This window comes from Oscarella lobularis, chromosome 16, assembly GCF_947507565.1.
Source record: "Oscarella lobularis chromosome 16, ooOscLobu1.1, whole genome shotgun sequence".
In the NCBI taxonomy this organism is placed as follows: Eukaryota; Metazoa; Porifera; class Homoscleromorpha; order Homosclerophorida; family Oscarellidae; genus Oscarella; species Oscarella lobularis.
In genome coordinates, this window is record NC_089190.1 from 1,703,391 (window position 1) to 1,719,361 (window position 15,971).

Genomic DNA, 15,971 nt, shown 5'->3' on the forward strand with positions numbered 1-15,971 from the left:
CCAAGTACACCAATACACGCGCTTGGGTGCAATATTGAATTTACGAGCCGAGCAAACAAAATTCAAATTGAACCCTCACACTAAAACAGCGCCCTGCTACACAAATTCCAGAGAAACTCATTGCAGTTTCTTTCCTTCTGACGGATTGTCCCTGTGGTGGAGGTAAACCATGCTGAAGACGAAAAGCCCAAACAGCATGGAAAACGCTCCAACATAATACGGGTAAGCCGAAAAGATGAAGCGTTCATATTGGGTGTGAGTCAGAGGACGAACAGAAACCTAAGAGAGAGAGAGACTCATATGATTCGGTCACGACAATGTTGGGATTCAGGACCTGAGTTGCCGAATGCAGGTTACTGTAGCCAATTCTCTTGTAGTCTACTTTGAACTGGAAGACGCCGTAGACATCTGGCAGTGTGAAACGCGCCCGAAATATCCCATCTAAGAAACAGAAGTCCCTCTAAGGTCAGCACGATTGAAGTGGCTACTGGTCTTACTCTTCGTGCTATTGAGTGTTAGACGAACAAAGGGATCGATGCGAACGAATTCCATCTGGACATCACTGGCACGAAACGGAACCCATTTCCCCTTCACAAGCTCCTCAATTTTTATGGAATACTCCTATAAGACGTACACGTAAATAGATGAAGTACAAAATCGGGTTTTTTTATACTGATTCTTACCACGTCTTGCGATACTGTGTACGCTTCAGGCGCATCTGGCTCTCCTTGAATGTGATGCTTCACTTCAAGATGACGCAAGACTCCCTTCTTTTTGAAAACCCACTGGGCCAAATTCTCGGCCAACTCCTGATTTCCAGAGACATCGAATCTAAGAGAAACGAAGTCAAACCACTTAGACAGCTAGCAATATACTGATATCACTTCTGAGAACCGTCCATCCCCTTTTGAACAGGCGAAAGAAAAAATCTATTGATATACTTTTAGCATCATTTGAACTCCGAAAGTGCATGAACAGTCTCACTCATTGCTGAAGAAGTCCAACGATCCCGAGAAGATAACGCGTGCGCTGTTTCGAGCCTGAAGACCGGCTATGAGAAGCGTTGACTTGCCAACAGCATTGGGGTACTAGAAGGACGCACCAATAAATAACTACACCTTTAAGATCTGAAAGCTCACATCCGTTATGGAAGAATCTGGTGTGTAAGAGTATGCCATTGACGAAGCGTGAAGAATTTCCAAGACGAGAGGATTCTCAGGATCTGACGTCATTCTAAATTAGTATTTTCTAAATAAAGTTATATGAAGGAAAGCTCTCTCACCCCACTCCTTTAAAAAGAATAGGTGCCTTGGGAGGTTGACTCACGACTATTGGAGCTTTGATCACGTCTCCAGGATGAGCGAGAATGCGAGTGTGCTAAAAGAGAACGGTTTTCCCCCGAAAGGGGGCTCTCCTCCTCGACTTACCATTCCCTCGTCGGCGAAATCGTAGTTCAGATGATCGATGACGGCCGTTTTCTCCTCGTCGAATTCGACGCCGCACTCGCTGCTCAAATCGCGCAGAACGTCGCCGATGTCGCTGTTCGTCGCGACGAGAACGTTGCCGCCGCCGTCGATGAAGCTCGTGATGGCGTTCGTGTCGATGTCGCCGCCGAATTCTGCGAAAAAGATTGGGTTTCGAAGACGGGGTTCCTCGCGAGGGACCTCACCTGCTACGGACGGCGAAAAGACGATCAGATGATCGTACAGAAACTCTCCGTACTTGATAAGAGAAAGATTCGGATCATCGGCAAGTTTGTACGTGAGATGAAGGCCATTGCCTGCAAACAGAGAGAAAAATTAGGAGGAGGAGACGAAAAATCGTCGAATATCGCACCCTTGAGGTAGCTAAAGAAGATAGAGTGAGTCTCGCGCGTGCTGAAGTTGTCCAGCAAGACGAGTGCCTTGTCGGCGGCTACCAGGAGGCCGGCGCGAAGAAGAAAGGCAGCTAAAACGAAATGAAGAACGGTCGCCATGTGTTCGACTTTGATCACGTGATCTGTGCGACCACCCGAATAAAGGCAGCTCGCTTTTCGCCAAAAGAAGAAAATCTTTCAGTTTTCTGCCACGAAAGCCTCGGTTTGTTGTCCGAGTGAGCGTGGTGGTCCTTGCATTGCGCAGCAACCAAGCGATTTCCAATTTTCCATGGCCCTGGCCGAGCAGAGGCGTCGATTGCCGATTTATACGGCGCGTCAGCGTCTCATCGACGAAGTACGACAGAACGATTGTCTCGTCATCGTCGGCGAAACGGGCAGCGGAAAAACGACGCAAATTCCTCAGGTAAATTCGGGCTTCGAAAAGGCGCTCATTCGAGCCAAAAAATTGAAATTTAGTTTTTGTACGAGAGCGGATTCGGACGAAAAGGGGGGAAAATAGCATGCACTCAGGTAGAAAGTCTCCATGGAAACTAAGAAATATGACGTGTACTACAGTATATCTCATAAAGCCACGCCGTGTAGCAGCGACGTCTGTGGCTGGGAGAGTAGCAGAAGAGATGGAAGTTACGCTTGGTAGCGAGGTGGGCTATTCAGTGAGATTTGATGACAAAACGTCACCTCACACAGCAATAAAGGTTATATAATAATTATAAGAAGAAAATTCATTTCATTGCGAATTTGACATCATTGTCATTACAATTTCAGTATATGACTGATGGAATGTTGCTAAGGGAGGCAATGGGAGATAAGCTTCTATTGAAGTACATAAGCTCCTTGTCTGCCTTGGTTAATTAATTAAAATTTTCCTTTCAGCTATTCTATCATTATTCTTGACGAGGCCCACGAACGAACTCTTCACACCGACATCCTTTTTGGAATAGTCAAGGGAGCTCAGAATCAACGTGCCGAGAATAAATCGTTAAAAAATCTCAAGGTGGAACATATCGCATTTGCCTGTACGTCTCGCTGATTTATTTCTTGTAGATATTGGTCATGTCTGCGACTCTCGACGCTGACCAGTTCTCCGCTTACTTTGGCAGTGCCAAAGTGCTCTACGTTCAAGGACGTCAATATCCAGTTCGAATCCTATACGCAGCCGAGCCACAGACCGATTACGCGCGTGCAGCCGTTGTGACGGCTTTGCAGATACACCAAGAGGAAGAGCCGGGGTAACAGTAACACTAACGCAGTGAAACAGTGTATATGAATTATTCTTGACGACCTACCTGTAGCGACATCCTCATATTTTTGACGGGTCAGGAGGAGATCGAGACGACTGAACGCATACTGAACGACTGCCAGCAACATCTCGATTCCAGTGCGATTATCTACGCTCCTTTAGTTTAATCTCACTTCTCGCCTAGAATATTTGAGACTATTTGTTTGTTCCTTGTATGCCGCCTTGCCATCGCGACTGCAATCCAAAGTCTTTCATCCGGCTCCCACTGTACGAAGAGATGGATGTGTGTTCGTTGTGGAGATTTTTCTTTGCGCTACGCAGGGTCATCGAAAAGTCGTTCTTTCTACGAATATAGCCGAGACGTCGGTCACGATACCCGGTATCAAATACGTCATTGATACAGGTTTTGTGAAGCAAAGGTACGAGCTTTCTCTATGCCAAAAATGCCCTAAAAACCCGTCTTTTAAAAAATGTAAAGGAGTTTCCATCCAAAAAGTGGGCTGGAACTTCTTACCGTTCAACCCGTATCGAAAGCACAGGCGAGACAGAGGCTTGGTCGCGCCGGAAGAGAAACCAGGCAGGAAATAAAAACGTCTACTGTTTATTCTCAAATTGTTTTATAGTGGCATTTGCTATCGTCTCTTTTCTGAAGCGACGTTTAATTCTCTTCGAGCGCAGGCAATACCTGAAATTCAACGGTGCAATCTCTCCACGGTCATTCTGGAGCTCTTGGCTCTGGGAGTGTCAAACGTCGTTGACTTTGACTTCATGGATAAGCCACCAGAAGCAGTAAAATGAAAATTCACGTATAATTTTAATGATGGTCACTCGTTTGATTTTCAAGGCTATCAGAGCAGCCTTGCAGCTGCTCCGCACATTGGAGGCAGTTAAAGGCGAGGCGCAGTTGCAGGTCTAAAATCATATCTGTATACTATTACCAATATCTTATCCCTGCTTAGTTGACTGGTACTGGTCACTGTATGGCTCAGTTTCCGTTGGATCCTAAATTATCTAAAGTTCTACTAGCTGCAGAGAGCTATCACTGCCTGTAAAATTGTTTCCTTATAAAATTTTTGAAATGCGTGGAATGGTGATACTTAGTGAGGAGGCTTTGACTATTGTCGCCCTGATGTCCGTTGACTCGGTCCTCTATTATCCTCATGGAGAGGTAGGAAGGAAAGTTTGCCTAGAGGGGATCGTACGCTGAGAATTGCCTATAGAAAGGCGACAAAGCGTTGGCTGCTCGTCGACGCTTTTTCTCTCCTGATGGTGATCCCATTACTATGCTTAACATCTACCACGCCTATAGAGCTATGAAAGGAAATAGGGTATGCTGAGATGTGGCATCGCTTTGAATAGTGAGTTGAAAGTCTGTTTCGAATAGGATTGGTGCTATGAAAATTTCATTAACGCGCGGAATATGAAATCGGTGTGCTTGTGAAAACAAGTCAATAGTTTTGAGAGAATTTTTTGTCTTTGCCTAGGTTATTGATATTAGAACGCAACTACGTCAGATTTGTACGAATTTGAAACTCCAACTGGAGTCATGTCATCAGGTATGACAAAAAATGCGTGAGATCTTTTATTAAAAAATTTTTCTGCAACTAGGACACAGTGAAACTGCGGTGCGGTGCATAAAATTCTGATACTAACCACAATGTGCATTGTGTTGTTCTTAGGAAGAGTCTTTGCGCTGGATTTTTTGTCAATGCGGCTGAGTATCATCAAGATGGACACTACTTGACTGTATGAAAAGTATTCCAGTACGAGAATGTATGAGAATGACTCTTATACAGGCTGACTCGCATCAGTCTGTTTTCATTCATCCTTCATCGTGTCTGTTTCACTTGAAGCCGCCTCCTCAGTGTGTTATTTATAGAGAAATAGTCCGTACAACAAAGAGCTACATGAGGTCAGTACGAAAAACGTCTACATGCATCAAAGCCAATTTTTTTCTGTAGAGACGTGTGCATTGTCGATCGTGATTGGCTATTGGAAATATCCCCGACGTATTTCAAGAAAGGAAAACAGAAATGAAATTTTAGGACATCTAATAGTTAGCGCAGCTATGAACAGTATTTACTATTGTATTCAACAGCCGGGGACCCGAGCCCACGCTCGCAACGCATGATCGTCAACGCCTCCCAAACATGAGCGTCAGCCACATGCAGCGAACGATCGACGACCAACGCCACCACCGCCAACACCGCACGTCGTCGCCGACGGCGCCGAACCATCGCGCCGGGCGCCATCACAAGCACGGATCGAAAATCATCAACAAAATACGCCGCAAAATGCAGCAAAAGGAAAGCTTTTTCTCGCTCGAGTTCTTTCCGCCGCGCACGGCACCGGGCGCGGCGAATCTGATCGCCCGTTTCGACCGCATGGCCCTCGGACGTCCCCTCTTCTGCGACGTCACGTGGCATCTCGCCACCGATCCCGGCGGCGACGGCGAAACGAGCTCGACGGCGATCGCCGCGACGGCGCTCAACTATTGCGGTCTCGAAACGATGCTTCACATGACGTGCACCGACGCGACGCGCGATCAATTGATCGCCTATCTGCACAAAGCGAAGCAGGCCGGTCTGAGAAACGTGATGGCTCTGAGAGGAGGTAGGAACGGAAAATGGCTTTGTGTTGACCTTAGCGCGGGAATGAGAGGAATTTATTTAGATTGATTCCATTTAATTTATTATTTATAAGTACGCATTTTCTGTGCGTGTGTGGCCCATTTTCGTTTTTAAATAGCAACGGCCTATGCCTTTTCTATGAAAAGTTGTGCTTGTTCTATATCTTATCTTGATCCTGTGGGTGGCCCTGTAGAACACTTAGAGCAATCTATTTGTTTCCTATAGATGCTTCTGATGGGGAGGCGTGGAAGACACCCGAAGGTGGACTTGACTACGCTTCGGACTTGGTTCGGCTGATACGCGAAGAATTTGGCGACTATTTCGGAATTTGCGTGGCAGGTGAGATTTGTATGGAATTTTTTTCCACCCTCCCACTGAGCCAGTTGTCTCGATTTCTATGCTGAAATTTTTTTGGCTGTGGTTCCGATTTTGTGTATCCATGACGTCAATCTCGTCCTTATTCTGAGAAATATCGATTTGATTTAAAAATCCACGCAATAGTTACGAGTGCAAACTACGCAATCTCTTATATGTTCAAGGTCATCCTCAAGGACATCCTGATGCTTCAGACTATGAGGAGGATCTTCTGCACTTGAAGGAGAAAGTAGATGCCGGCGCCGATTTCATCATTACTCAGCTATTCTTCGAAGTGGACACCTACGTGAAATACGTAGACGATTGCCGTCGCGTGGGAATCACCGTGCCAATCATACCTGGCATCATGCCTATACAGGTGAAAAGATCTTAAGACTCTGAATCAGCTTTTAGTTATTTTTTTTGAAAGGGTTATAATTCGTTGAGGCACTTGGTCAAATTATCGAAACTCGAAGTGCCCGATTCGATTCAGAGAGCCATTCAACCGATCAAGGACGACGACGAAGCGATTCGCGATTACGGTGTCAAGCAGTGCCACGAACTCTGCAAAGCACTCCTAGAGAAGGGAGTAAGGAAATAAAGGACATCGATAAATAATCTTCTCTAGTTGTGTTCTCCCTAAGGCGCCAGGCATTCACTTTTACACGCTGAATCGCGAAGTTGCCACGCGCGAAGTTCTTCTCGAGCTCGGCATGTGGAACGAGGATCTCGCCGAGCGTCCGCTTCCCTGGCAACAGTCGGCGCATCCCAAGCGCTTTCGCGAAGACGTCCGACCGATCTTCTGGGCGACGCGACCGAAGAGCTACATTCATCGCACGCAGAATTGGGACGAGTTTCCGAACGGGCGCTGGGGATCGTCGTCGAGTCCCGCGTTCGGCGATTTGAAGGACTATCACTTGTTCTACTTGCGCTCGCGCGCGAAACCGGACGAGCTGAGGAAGATGTGGGGACGCAAGTTGACGTGCGAGGCCGACGTCAGCGAGGTGTTCGCTTGCTACATCACGGGAAAGAAAAATTCTTCGGGAGCCAAGGCACAATTAAAGCCATCCGTATATTGGTCGTCTATTCTTGTTTAGGTGAATCGATTGCCTTGGAATGAAGAGGAGTTGGCCTCGGAGACGTCGCTGATCGTCGATCAGTTGGCGCACTTGAATGAGAACGGAATGTGGACGATCAACTCGCAGCCCGACGTTAACGGTGCCTCGTCGATGGATCCGAAGTTTGGCTGGGGAGGCATTGGCGGATACGTCTATCAAAAGGTGAGATGACGATTAGTCTTGACTAAATTTTTGGACTTTGATGTTCAGGCTTACGTTGAGCTCTTCATCAGTCCTGAGAACGTCGCTCGTCTTCTCAGAGTCATAGAGGATTTTAAGTGGATTACGTATCACATTGTGAATCACGATGTAGGGCAGGCGAACGTAGAGGATTTCTCAGCACTTAGCGTTGTATTATTAGGGTAGTATTGAGTATACCAATTCGGACGAGAGTTCAGCTATTGCCGTCACCTGGGGCGTGTTTCCCGGAAAGGAAATCGTTCAGCCGACAGTCGTCGACCCAGCGAGTTTCCACTCGTGGAAGGTAGGCTTATTGAGTTGTTACATTCCGTGAGCCTCTATGTAGAATATTTTTTAGGATGAAGCCTTTGCTTTGTGGCATCACCAGTGGGGTCGTCTCTATGCGGCTGGATCGGAATCGCGACGCGTCATTGATCGCATTCACGATACCTACTTTCTCGCCAATCTCGTCGATAATGACTACGTGAAGGGAAATCAGCTGTGGGACATCCTACGTCTGGTCATAGCTGAAGACACATCTGTTACAAAAGTAGGGAAGTCGGCTGACTGAATCAACATTGTGTCAGTTATTAGCATTAGTATTATTGATTCAAAGCAAAGCATTTATCTATTGTGTTATTTAAAACGAGCACTCTATTCTCATGGTTTCCCTCGTGCAGTCCCTCGTGCCGCCACGCTAGCGTGCTCTAGAGATACAATCCGGCTTCGTATGCGTTCGTATGAGTGCATCAGAACAGTCTAAGCCTGCTGCAGTGAGATATTGAGCTTATTGCAAAGGCATTCGTCTAGTTTTTATGCTCTAGTCGCCGTCTCCGCCTTCTATCGCAAGTCGCGAAGAATTGGTTTGCTTTTCTACCTCCCTGGTGTTTTTTCCTCTACGATTTGAGCTAGGTGGAGACGGCTATTAAATTTCTGCGCAATCCCAAGGTGACTAACACGCCGTTAACCCAACGAAAGGCATTTTTGAAGAAGAAAGGTAGTATTAGTCGACCGAATGTGGTTCACGTGCAAAATCACTGTTCCAAAGGTCTTTCCGACGCCGAAATTGGCGAAGCTCTAAAACGGGTCGGAATCACCGATACAAACGAGTAAAAAGTTTATATGCAGATTTAAATAAATAAATAAATAAATAAATAAACCTCAAGTTCGTAATATCTTTTATGTTAGAGCTCCGGCTTCTCATTCTTTGGTCGCAAGTGACTCCGTAAAAAGAAGCTGGAGCAGTTCTCTGGGACGATTTGCTGCGGCGTCGATTGTCGTTGGCGGCGCGTCGTACGGACTAACGAAACTCGTTGTGACGTACATTCTGCCCTTTTTCCAGTCGAAGAGACCAAAGAAAACGCTGGAAGAGTCAATCGAGTCAATGAGAGGAACTCTGACAGAAACTCGTACGTAAACAATAACGTTTTTAATTTAGTAGACAGTGAGACGATTCTTTACCTAGTGAATTCCGTGCAAACTACGCTTACAGCTTTGCAGGTGAGATGGATAGAAAGTGTCACCCGTGGTTTGAGCTAATGAGTGGAATGGTTCTATTGATCCTTTGACTCTACCGCTCAGAAAAAACGCAGGTGGTCTATCATCAGTCTTACTTACATGCAGACTATATAGCATAGACGCAAACCAATCTAAGTGACCGCCACCGAATTTTCATAGGACCTCCAAGACAAGCAGAGCAGACAGATGGATCTCCTGCTGAAGGAATTTTCGACCGCATCGAAGGTAGAAATGAATTCAAGTCGCTTCCTTAGCATACTAGTGCATGCAATTCCCCCTTGTGGCAGCCCGGAGCGATGGCCGAAGAGACAGTCGCGCGTGAACTTCGAGGGGAGATCGCGTCGCTGAAGGGTCTGCTGCTCAGCAGGTAGCAAAAGTCAGGAACCGTTAGAAATCGATCTGGTACATCTGCCCCCCCTTGCAGTCGTCAGTTCACTCCTCCCCCTAAGATGACATCAACGTCAACGATACCGGCGTGGCAACGAGCGAAAGAAGACGAAGGAGACGACCGCGAGAGTTCGAACAATGGGACGGTAACGAATTTGACGGATAACGAGAACTCATAAATTTTTGCGAGAAAGAATCTCGTGACGTCATTTTTGCCGTAAGGCAAATCGGTACACTGTAGCGTTTGCTGCGATGTTTTGCACCCATATCGCGCTTCTCTAGCTCTAGAAAGTTCGAGATCCGCATGGATCGCAGCTCAGTAATCCGAGCGCCGCCTAAGCCGGATGATACGCGTAACTGTACCCGGCGGTTTTTTTTGATATAGCGCGCTGACGTCAAGAATGCATTTCTCCCGCTGCGTCTTTTATCATAGCGCAGCGTTTACAGAACGGCCTCCTCGATTTCATTTGTTTACTGCCGCCGCAACGAAGCCGTGTTGTAGTCTTCCGGCCGGGGACCAAACCATTTTATTAGTAAGCGGTAGGCCGACTGATAGTTTTGCTTGGGTCAATCTTCGAACGCGCGCGCGCGCTCAGGAGAGGAGGTCGCTCGCGCGAAGCGCGAGGGGCATGCGAACGCGCGATCGTTCCGAGAGGAGGGACGCGGTCCTGACGACGGGGGGGATTTGTCGCCGAATCTGTTTAGCAGGCGTTCTCTCGTTCGAGGATCGTTTGCAGTATGGGTGGGGTCCTCGCTTGGCTTCTGCCGTGCCGAGAACGACTCGCCACCCAAGCCGAAGCCTCGATATGCGTGTATGCTAAAAAAGCGCAGAAAAGTAAACGTCCTAAGCGCGATTAGATCGATAGACTTCCAAAATCGTGCGCAGCCGACGTGCTCGCGAACGCATTATAGAACTCGAAACGATAATGAGCCACATTTCAGGAGATCGCGCTCCCGTGCTTTTTTAGCGCCGCCCCCGCTTCCTCATTCCGGTACGGCCCCCCAATTAAGTTTTGATGACGTTGTAGGGTTATTCGACGAAAAATGGCTAAGCACCCTGATAGCCTTATCGACGGTCGACCAAGTCACGGCTGGCACCTGCTGCGGCACATTTTTCGAAGTGGCACGCTCGCCGACGATGCGGTCGCGTCACGACGCACATCGCAGAGTTTGCCTAAATTAAGTGGGCGCGGCTTGCCACGTGCCGTCGCTCGTCTTTCGACAGTCGCCCATATCAGTCCCGATGGGAATTCTCACGATCAGTCACGCGCTGACGACGATAGGCGAAGATCGGTGACGCGTCAGGTGAGTCTTTTTTGCATTTTGGGGTAAAACTGGTGAAAAGAGAGAGAGAACAATTCCCAGCGAATGTTTCCGGTCGCGTCCGCGGGGCGAGCGCGCGCTTTCAGTAGAGCGATTAAGTCATTATGTGCTTGAGCCTATTCAAACAGTCAGTGAGTCAGTCGATTCAGAGCAGTGACAACGCATATCTATCCCGGTATTCGCGAGTTCGGATTCATTACGAGAAAACGAGAGCGAGAGCGCACACTTGCGAAGCGTGGGCGTGGCGAAGATACTTCGGTTTTTTTAATTCGCGAGGGCGACTCGCTGTGACGACAATCCCACACCTGGTTGAGCTCGCTAAACTCTGCTTGCGTCAATGGACAATAGGAGGTCGAGTAGAGAGAAAGGGCGAGATATATCAATCAACTTCCTTCGATTATTTCGGAAAAGCGATAGGGGGACGGTAAGAGGGCGCGTTTACGTTCTCTCTCTCTCTTGGAATATCTCGATTCGGGGAGGAGGGTCGGGGGCTGGAGATATTTTTCTCTCCCAGAGGTGGTCCCTTGGCTTGGGAAATTTTACTTATGCGTTCATATCGGTTATTCCTGTCCTTCTCCTCGTACTCGTTCTTATTGTCTTTGGGGGTCCCTCGCTCGTGCCATGGAGACCACCGCGTGTGTTTGTTGTCTCAGGCCAGTCCGACGACCAGAAGCGCGTCTATCGAAGATCTCCCACGAAAATCGTCGAAACTATCGGGACTTCATAAAATCAAGGTACAAAAGGGGAAAGACGTTGTCTACAAGCGCGAACGCCGCCAGCTGAGTTGGGCCTATTAGAACGTCAAGTTGACATTAGAGTTCAATAACTTTGCCTCCCCGATATGCATGATTTGATTGACCTTGGCGCCGCTGACGACGAGTCCCGCCTTGTTTGTATAAATCAGCAGCGTTTGTCCCGGTATGAGGCATCATTTGATTTTCGTTCTTAGGAATCGATTCGTCGTCGGTGCACGCGCGGTTACCTTGACGACGGCGTTCAGCGTTCACTGAGTCTCGACGACGTTTTTCTGTCGACCGGATTTCGGCTGCACTGCGACGGCGAGTCGCCACTCGCGAGACCGGATTCCAACGCCACCGTTTCCTTGGCATCGTCGTCATCATCCGGGGATATTGTAATCGAGGACGAGGTCGAGGACGGGGAGAGCGACATGAAGCGAATTCGCACGTTTCGTAGCCAGAAGAATGTGACTAACGTAAGCGGGCATAGAGGAAAAGAGACCGGATGGGTTTATGTGCGTGTGTCTTCGTGTATACAATAGGGTCAAGTTGTTCGACGGCCCCGACTCCATAGATCGAGTAGCTGCGGCGATGTGATGGCCGAAGTGTCGGCGGCCGTCCGCGCTGAGGAAGCGGTGAGGAGAAAGAGGAGTAGCGCCCTCTTGACCTAAGTGTTTCCAATGTTGATGTTTCTCCCCTTTGCGTTTAGAATGGGTTGCGACAATCGGAGCGCCCTCTTCAGCGGTTTGGATCGATGGAGACGCTCAAGCCGACGGCTAAAGCGTTGCGACCGGTACGTCGAGTCATAGTCCTGTCCCGTTTCAAGCGAATCTGCTTGTATTGGGGCTCTAAAGAGTTGTTTTGACAAACACAGACGCAGAAACAGTTCCTCCTCCTTTCCTCGTCCCGTCCTATTCCCAGACCGCGTTTCTGCTCGACAGGCCTCCCTATTGGGCTAGAGCATGTTACGCGTTCTGTTCTAAGAGAGGGGGTCTTCTAGCTCCTCCGGCGCCCTTTTCCCCCTCAAGTACAGGCTTTTTTGGTCTCTATCTCTTTGTCTTTCTCGCTCCCTATAAGTCTTCCTTCACGAAATTGGTTCCCTCTCCGGTGGGCATCCGCTCCGCCCTTCATCTTCTCATAAAAGGCACCGTCCCCATGTTTTTTGTATTAAAAGCATTCGCTCGTCCCCCCCCCCCCCCCCCCCCCACGCACTCTATTCTCTTAGAAACCTTCTCTGGCTATGTAAACTTGCGTGCTCGTATCTGGCCTGAACGCTACTGTGCAGAAAACCTACAGACTTGAATTGATTAAATAGTAGTGATCCACCTGGCTCTTCGCTCAATTAACACGTAGTCTTCTCTCTCTTTTTCTCGACAGAAATCTCTTGAGGACGCCCTGACCGAATTCGGAACCGTTTACAGCCTCAACACACACCTACAAGCCGCCACCGAGGAAATGGTAGACCCTCCCTTACCCCATAGTCATCCTCCACCTTTCACCCCCTCGTTTAGCCGTCATCCTGGAAGGATTTTGTGGTCGACTCCAAGGTTGGTGCATATTGTAACTGTGTTAGACTTGCGGTCAACCGCTTATCTCATCTCCTCTCTTACTTCCCTTTTCTCCCCCATGCAGTCTTTGTCCACTGCCCAGTGCAAGCTGCAGGAAGCCGTATGGGAAGCCATTACACGCGAACTGTCCTATCTTCGAGTCGTCAAGACTCTCACCTATGTATGTATGATATTAGAAAGGGCTCTATCTTCTCTTCGGTCTCAGCTAATTTTTATGTTCTTGGGGGTAGTTTCTGCAAGCCTTGGAGGCAGTCCAACGCGCCCAGTATTTGTCTGAGGTAAACGTCTCGCCTGAGTCTGCGGCGCTGTACCCCCCCCTAAGGCCAAGGATCCTTTAGGTTGACGGAGAGTTGCTATTTGGCAATATTAAAGAAATAAGGAAGTCGACTGATTTGTTTTGGCACAATTATCTCAGACGGGTCTACACAACGGTGAGATAGACATCTGGTCCCTCGCGTTTGCATGGATTCGTGAAGAACGAGATTAGATCTATACATAGCGTTTTGCGTTCGCGGCCTGCTTCTGACGCAGACGTAGTCTTACGTTATGAATTTATAGGCGAAGGAAAGTGGCTCGCATCTTGATCCCTTTCTCTTGGCCAAAGCGTTTTCTTCGGTACGTGCGCGCGTTTGAATGAGAGAGTCTCCTTCCGAAAGTTGCGCGCGATTTTCTCTTCGTAGATGCCAACGCATTTGCAGCCCTACGTGAGATTCTGCTCGCAGCAGGCGGACAGGCAGACTTACTTTTCAACAATGAAAAAGGAAAATTCGAAATTTACGACATACCTGCAGGTAAGATATCGTTGCAATGTGAAATTGAAGTGCTCTAGAGGAGACGTTAACACCGGGAGAGGTTACTAAAAGTAGTCACGTCCTTAGTGGCTTCATTAAGATAAACCCCTTTTGGTTTCATGGATTAGTGGATATCAGATCAGAGACCTGTCCTAGGGAGCGCTTAGACAGAAATATTGCGTTAATAAATTCCTGCCTTCTTTTACGAGAACTCTTTCTAGTGGTGCCAAGAGCACGAGGCGTGCAATCGGCAACACCTTTCCGATCTTCTCATACAACCTCTGCAGCATTTGACGCGCTATGAGTTGCTCCTAGCTAAAATTCACGAAAAATCTTCCCAAGTCGCACCGGAAGCTCTGCCTCTTTTAAGCGAAAAGGTATGGCTATATGTGAATCACGAGTCAAAGATAGAAAGGAATCGCTCGCTTACGTGCAGCACTTGGAAGTGAAAAAATTTGCGCATCACGTCGACAATGCCAAGTTTTTACACGAACAGCAAATCAAGCTGCAGAAGATCATGGAGAGCATTGACGGATACATTCGCTTGGAGGGTCTTCCGTCCGAAGCTCAAGAGGTACATTTTCTTTCTGTTGTAAAAAAAGTAGACTCTCTCCGCTTCTTTCTGCGCAGAAAAGTAGACCCGATCTATCATTGATTTATTGTTTTTCTTTTCTAAGTATTTGGAGAGTCAAGGAAATAACAAAATTAATCTTCTTGCTGACATTCCTGACTTGCCTATGACCATGTGTCGAAAGAGGGCCGTTTGTCATGAAGGAATGGTGCAGACGTGCCCCAGTTCAAGGAGCTCATCTAAAGTCAGCTGGCTAAAACGCTTCTAGTAATTATATTATGGGACGTTTTTTCAGGTGTCTGCTCATATGTATTTGTTTACGGATTTTCTGCTTCTGACTGGGCGGCATCGAAACAGCGCCAAAGAGAAGCAAAAGATCATTAAACCGGTAACTGGAAATGCGTTTTGACGGGGTCTTGGACTTCAACTCATCTCTCTAGCCAATGCCTATTGAGAAAGTAGAAGTTCAAATTCTCAACCACGAAGGTAAGGCCGGCCGAAGTCGTCTAAACCCGCAATGTGGTTAAAACACACACGTATAGAGTGTTTCTTGTTGATTCATCGAGAAGATTTTGGTTTCATTGTGAACGTTGTCTGGATCAACGCCATTACGCCGCAGCAGGCTCTCCAGTGGGAGACGGAGATTAAAAAAGCCAAGGTCAGTTTAGTTAGTCAGCCTTAGTCAGTAGGCTAGGCATTACTTTGCAAGCATCCTTGCTGACTGATCCGTTTTCCCTAAAGAACCATCTTGCGCTTCTCCGAGCCGGCAAAGTGAAGAGCACCTCATCTACAAACCTCGAAAGATGTGTACTCCCGCGAACCCCCAAGTCCTTATCCTCCCCAGACGACATCCCTCTCCTCTCGCCGCCACCGCGCACTACCGCGGCGGCAGCTCGTTCGCACCGAAAATCTGGCCTCTCGATGACCGAAAGAGATCGTGAGCGCCTAGTGTTGCCCGATTCCCCGGCAAGCGTGGAATTGCGCAATCGTCATCATCGCAACTCGATCGAACGTCCGACGTCAGTTACGTCGACTTTTAGTCAATTTTCATTTAATAGCGTCTCGAGCGGATACAGATCGACGTCGTCGAGTTCGGACGAGGAGAAGGAGGGAAAGGAGGCGAGAAAGAGAAAAAAGACCATCTCAGCGCAGCAGGCCGTCCATCGATCGACGGCGCGAGCATCCCTATCGGCGCTTCGTTCAGTGCAGGAGGACTCGTTCTGCGACGTAGCGGAAGAAGATGCTCTCGCGGGGAAGAGGAGTTCAAAGAGACTTTTAGGCGCATCAAGGTCAGTCGATGAATTGGCCTGGGGCCCCGACGTAGGCAGTGCGGTCGTTTGAGAGAGAGAGAGAGAGAGAGAGAGAGAGAGAGAGAGAGAGAGAGAGAGAGAGAGAGAGAGAGAGAGAGAGAAGATCGAGTGTTATCTTTATATTTGGGCTGTTAATTGTCTAGATTTTAATTCATAGTTTTATATTTATTCGCTATGGTTTATGAGGTTCATGACGCTTGTTTTTTTGTGTGACTGCTGCCAGTGCTTCAGTCTGAGTACGCACTTATTACAGTCGCCGAGTAAAACCTTTATTTGATCATTATGTTATTTTATGGCTTAAAAGATCAGTACACTACTAATGGCGTTGTAGATGTGAGCGCACGTTCTAGAAAGTTGTTTAGGCAGAT

At 47.9% G+C, this 15,971-nt stretch overlaps 5 protein-coding genes and 1 long non-coding RNA gene across 8 annotated transcripts; 4 read left to right on the forward strand and 2 right to left on the reverse strand.

Moving 5' to 3' along the window:
- Nucleotides 1-22: 22 nt before the first annotated feature.
- Nucleotides 23-1,989, reverse strand: LOC136196815 (dolichyl-diphosphooligosaccharide--protein glycosyltransferase 48 kDa subunit-like). Its single transcript, XM_065986467.1, has 11 exons — nt 1,837-1,989; nt 1,670-1,780; nt 1,428-1,618; nt 1,283-1,377; nt 1,140-1,233; nt 985-1,088; nt 885-929; nt 684-831; nt 498-621; nt 335-441; nt 23-279 (listed from the first exon to the last, which is right to left on the reverse strand). Exons 1-11 carry the CDS (start codon nt 1,973-1,975, stop codon nt 118-120), a joined length of 1,320 nt encoding a protein of 439 aa, XP_065842539.1. The 5' UTR covers nt 1,976-1,989; the 3' UTR covers nt 23-117.
- Nucleotides 1,973-5,226, forward strand: LOC136196808 (ATP-dependent RNA helicase DHX33-like). Of its 2 annotated transcripts, none has more exons than XM_065986457.1 (21): nt 1,973-2,279; nt 2,333-2,386; nt 2,446-2,571; nt 2,642-2,697; nt 2,750-2,870; nt 2,921-3,105; nt 3,169-3,254; nt 3,301-3,383; nt 3,438-3,535; nt 3,595-3,693; nt 3,740-3,905; nt 3,961-4,026; nt 4,076-4,164; nt 4,218-4,284; nt 4,337-4,444; nt 4,501-4,545; nt 4,601-4,672; nt 4,725-4,741; nt 4,796-4,862; nt 4,913-5,028; nt 5,078-5,226. In XM_065986457.1, the coding sequence occupies exons 1-21, from the start codon at nt 2,145-2,147 to the stop codon at nt 5,151-5,153; spliced, it is 1,932 nt and encodes a 643-aa protein (XP_065842529.1). In that variant the 5' UTR covers nt 1,973-2,144; the 3' UTR covers nt 5,154-5,226. The 2 variants fall into 2 exon arrangements, with proteins under 2 accessions (XP_065842529.1, XP_065842530.1); XM_065986458.1 differs by having other exon boundaries at nt 2,260-2,279; nt 2,432-2,571.
- Nucleotides 5,223-8,055, forward strand: LOC136196807 (methylenetetrahydrofolate reductase (NADPH)-like). The gene is made up of 9 exons (XM_065986455.1): nt 5,223-5,729; nt 5,972-6,085; nt 6,286-6,479; nt 6,531-6,689; nt 6,745-7,152; nt 7,198-7,380; nt 7,429-7,527; nt 7,580-7,702; nt 7,757-8,055. The coding sequence occupies exons 1-9, from the start codon at nt 5,267-5,269 to the stop codon at nt 7,967-7,969; spliced, it is 1,956 nt and encodes a 651-aa protein (XP_065842527.1). The 5' UTR covers nt 5,223-5,266; the 3' UTR covers nt 7,970-8,055.
- A 53-nt stretch (nt 8,056-8,108) lies between these two features.
- LOC136196822 (peroxisomal membrane protein PEX14-like) lies at nt 8,109-9,594 on the forward strand. The gene is made up of 9 exons (XM_065986475.1): nt 8,109-8,171; nt 8,223-8,261; nt 8,311-8,395; nt 8,447-8,507; nt 8,587-8,807; nt 8,864-8,898; nt 9,076-9,141; nt 9,204-9,283; nt 9,341-9,594. The coding sequence occupies exons 1-9, from the start codon at nt 8,139-8,141 to the stop codon at nt 9,480-9,482; spliced, it is 762 nt and encodes a 253-aa protein (XP_065842547.1). The 5' UTR covers nt 8,109-8,138; the 3' UTR covers nt 9,483-9,594.
- Nucleotides 8,420-10,742, reverse strand: LOC136196827 (uncharacterized). The gene is made up of 2 exons (XR_010672319.1): nt 8,860-10,742; nt 8,420-8,794 (listed from the first exon to the last, which is right to left on the reverse strand). It is a non-coding gene; the product is annotated as an uncharacterized lncRNA (long non-coding RNA).
- LOC136196804 (pleckstrin homology domain-containing family G member 6-like) lies at nt 9,717-15,646 on the forward strand. Of its 2 annotated transcripts, XM_065986450.1 has the most exons (20): nt 9,717-9,836; nt 10,332-10,608; nt 11,280-11,360; nt 11,576-11,839; nt 11,906-11,998; nt 12,073-12,156; nt 12,741-12,821; nt 12,875-12,910; nt 12,996-13,091; nt 13,162-13,209; nt 13,270-13,362; nt 13,490-13,546; nt 13,612-13,722; nt 13,944-14,099; nt 14,159-14,296; nt 14,400-14,537; nt 14,589-14,681; nt 14,734-14,779; nt 14,836-14,951; nt 15,035-15,646. In XM_065986450.1, the coding sequence occupies exons 2-20, from the start codon at nt 10,348-10,350 to the stop codon at nt 15,632-15,634; spliced, it is 2,592 nt and encodes an 863-aa protein (XP_065842522.1). In that variant the 5' UTR covers nt 9,717-9,836; nt 10,332-10,347; the 3' UTR covers nt 15,635-15,646. The 2 variants fall into 2 exon arrangements, with proteins under 2 accessions (XP_065842522.1, XP_065842523.1); XM_065986451.1 differs by lacking the exons at nt 9,717-9,836; nt 10,332-10,608 and adding an exon at nt 10,634-11,050.
- The last annotated feature ends 325 nt before the right edge of the window (nt 15,647-15,971 follow it).

Bases quoted from the DNA above. Each gene is read 5' to 3' on its own strand.
- LOC136196815 (XM_065986467.1), bottom strand. From the start codon at position 1,975: ATGGCGACCGTTCTTCATTTCGTTTTAGCTGCCTTTCTTCTTCGCGCC. The intron at 1,378-1,427 runs GTAAGTCGAGGA...GTTCTCTTTTAG, and splicing joins ATTTCGCCGACGAGGGAATG to CACACTCGCATTCTCGCTCA. The intron at 442-497 runs GTAAGACCAGTA...TCTGTTTCTTAG, and splicing joins AACACTCAATAGCACGAAGA to ATGGGATATTTCGGGCGCGT.
- LOC136196808 (XM_065986457.1), top strand. From the start codon at position 2,145: ATGGCCCTGGCCGAGCAGAGGCGTCGATTGCCGATTTATACGGCGCGT. The intron at 3,906-3,960 runs GTAAAATGAAAA...TTGATTTTCAAG, and splicing joins TGGATAAGCCACCAGAAGCA to GCTATCAGAGCAGCCTTGCA. The intron at 4,863-4,912 runs GTATGAAAAGTA...ACTCTTATACAG, and splicing joins AAGATGGACACTACTTGACT to GCTGACTCGCATCAGTCTGT.
- LOC136196807 (XM_065986455.1), top strand. From the start codon at position 5,267: ATGAGCGTCAGCCACATGCAGCGAACGATCGACGACCAACGCCACCAC. The intron at 6,086-6,285 runs GTGAGATTTGTA...TATATGTTCAAG, and splicing joins TTTCGGAATTTGCGTGGCAG to GTCATCCTCAAGGACATCCT. The intron at 7,703-7,756 runs GTAGGCTTATTG...AATATTTTTTAG, and splicing joins CGAGTTTCCACTCGTGGAAG to GATGAAGCCTTTGCTTTGTG.
- LOC136196822 (XM_065986475.1), top strand. From the start codon at position 8,139: ATGAGTGCATCAGAACAGTCTAAGCCTGCTGCA. The intron at 8,508-8,586 runs GTAAAAAGTTTA...CTTTTATGTTAG, and splicing joins GGAATCACCGATACAAACGA to AGCTCCGGCTTCTCATTCTT. The intron at 8,808-8,863 runs GTACGTAAACAA...TTCTTTACCTAG, and splicing joins AGGAACTCTGACAGAAACTC to TGAATTCCGTGCAAACTACG.
- LOC136196804 (XM_065986450.1), top strand. From the start codon at position 10,348: ATGGCTAAGCACCCTGATAGCCTTATCGACGGTCGACCAAGTCACGGC. The intron at 12,157-12,740 runs GTACGTCGAGTC...TTTTCTCGACAG, and splicing joins CGGCTAAAGCGTTGCGACCG to AAATCTCTTGAGGACGCCCT. The intron at 12,911-12,995 runs GTTGGTGCATAT...TCCCCCATGCAG, and splicing joins ATTTTGTGGTCGACTCCAAG to TCTTTGTCCACTGCCCAGTG.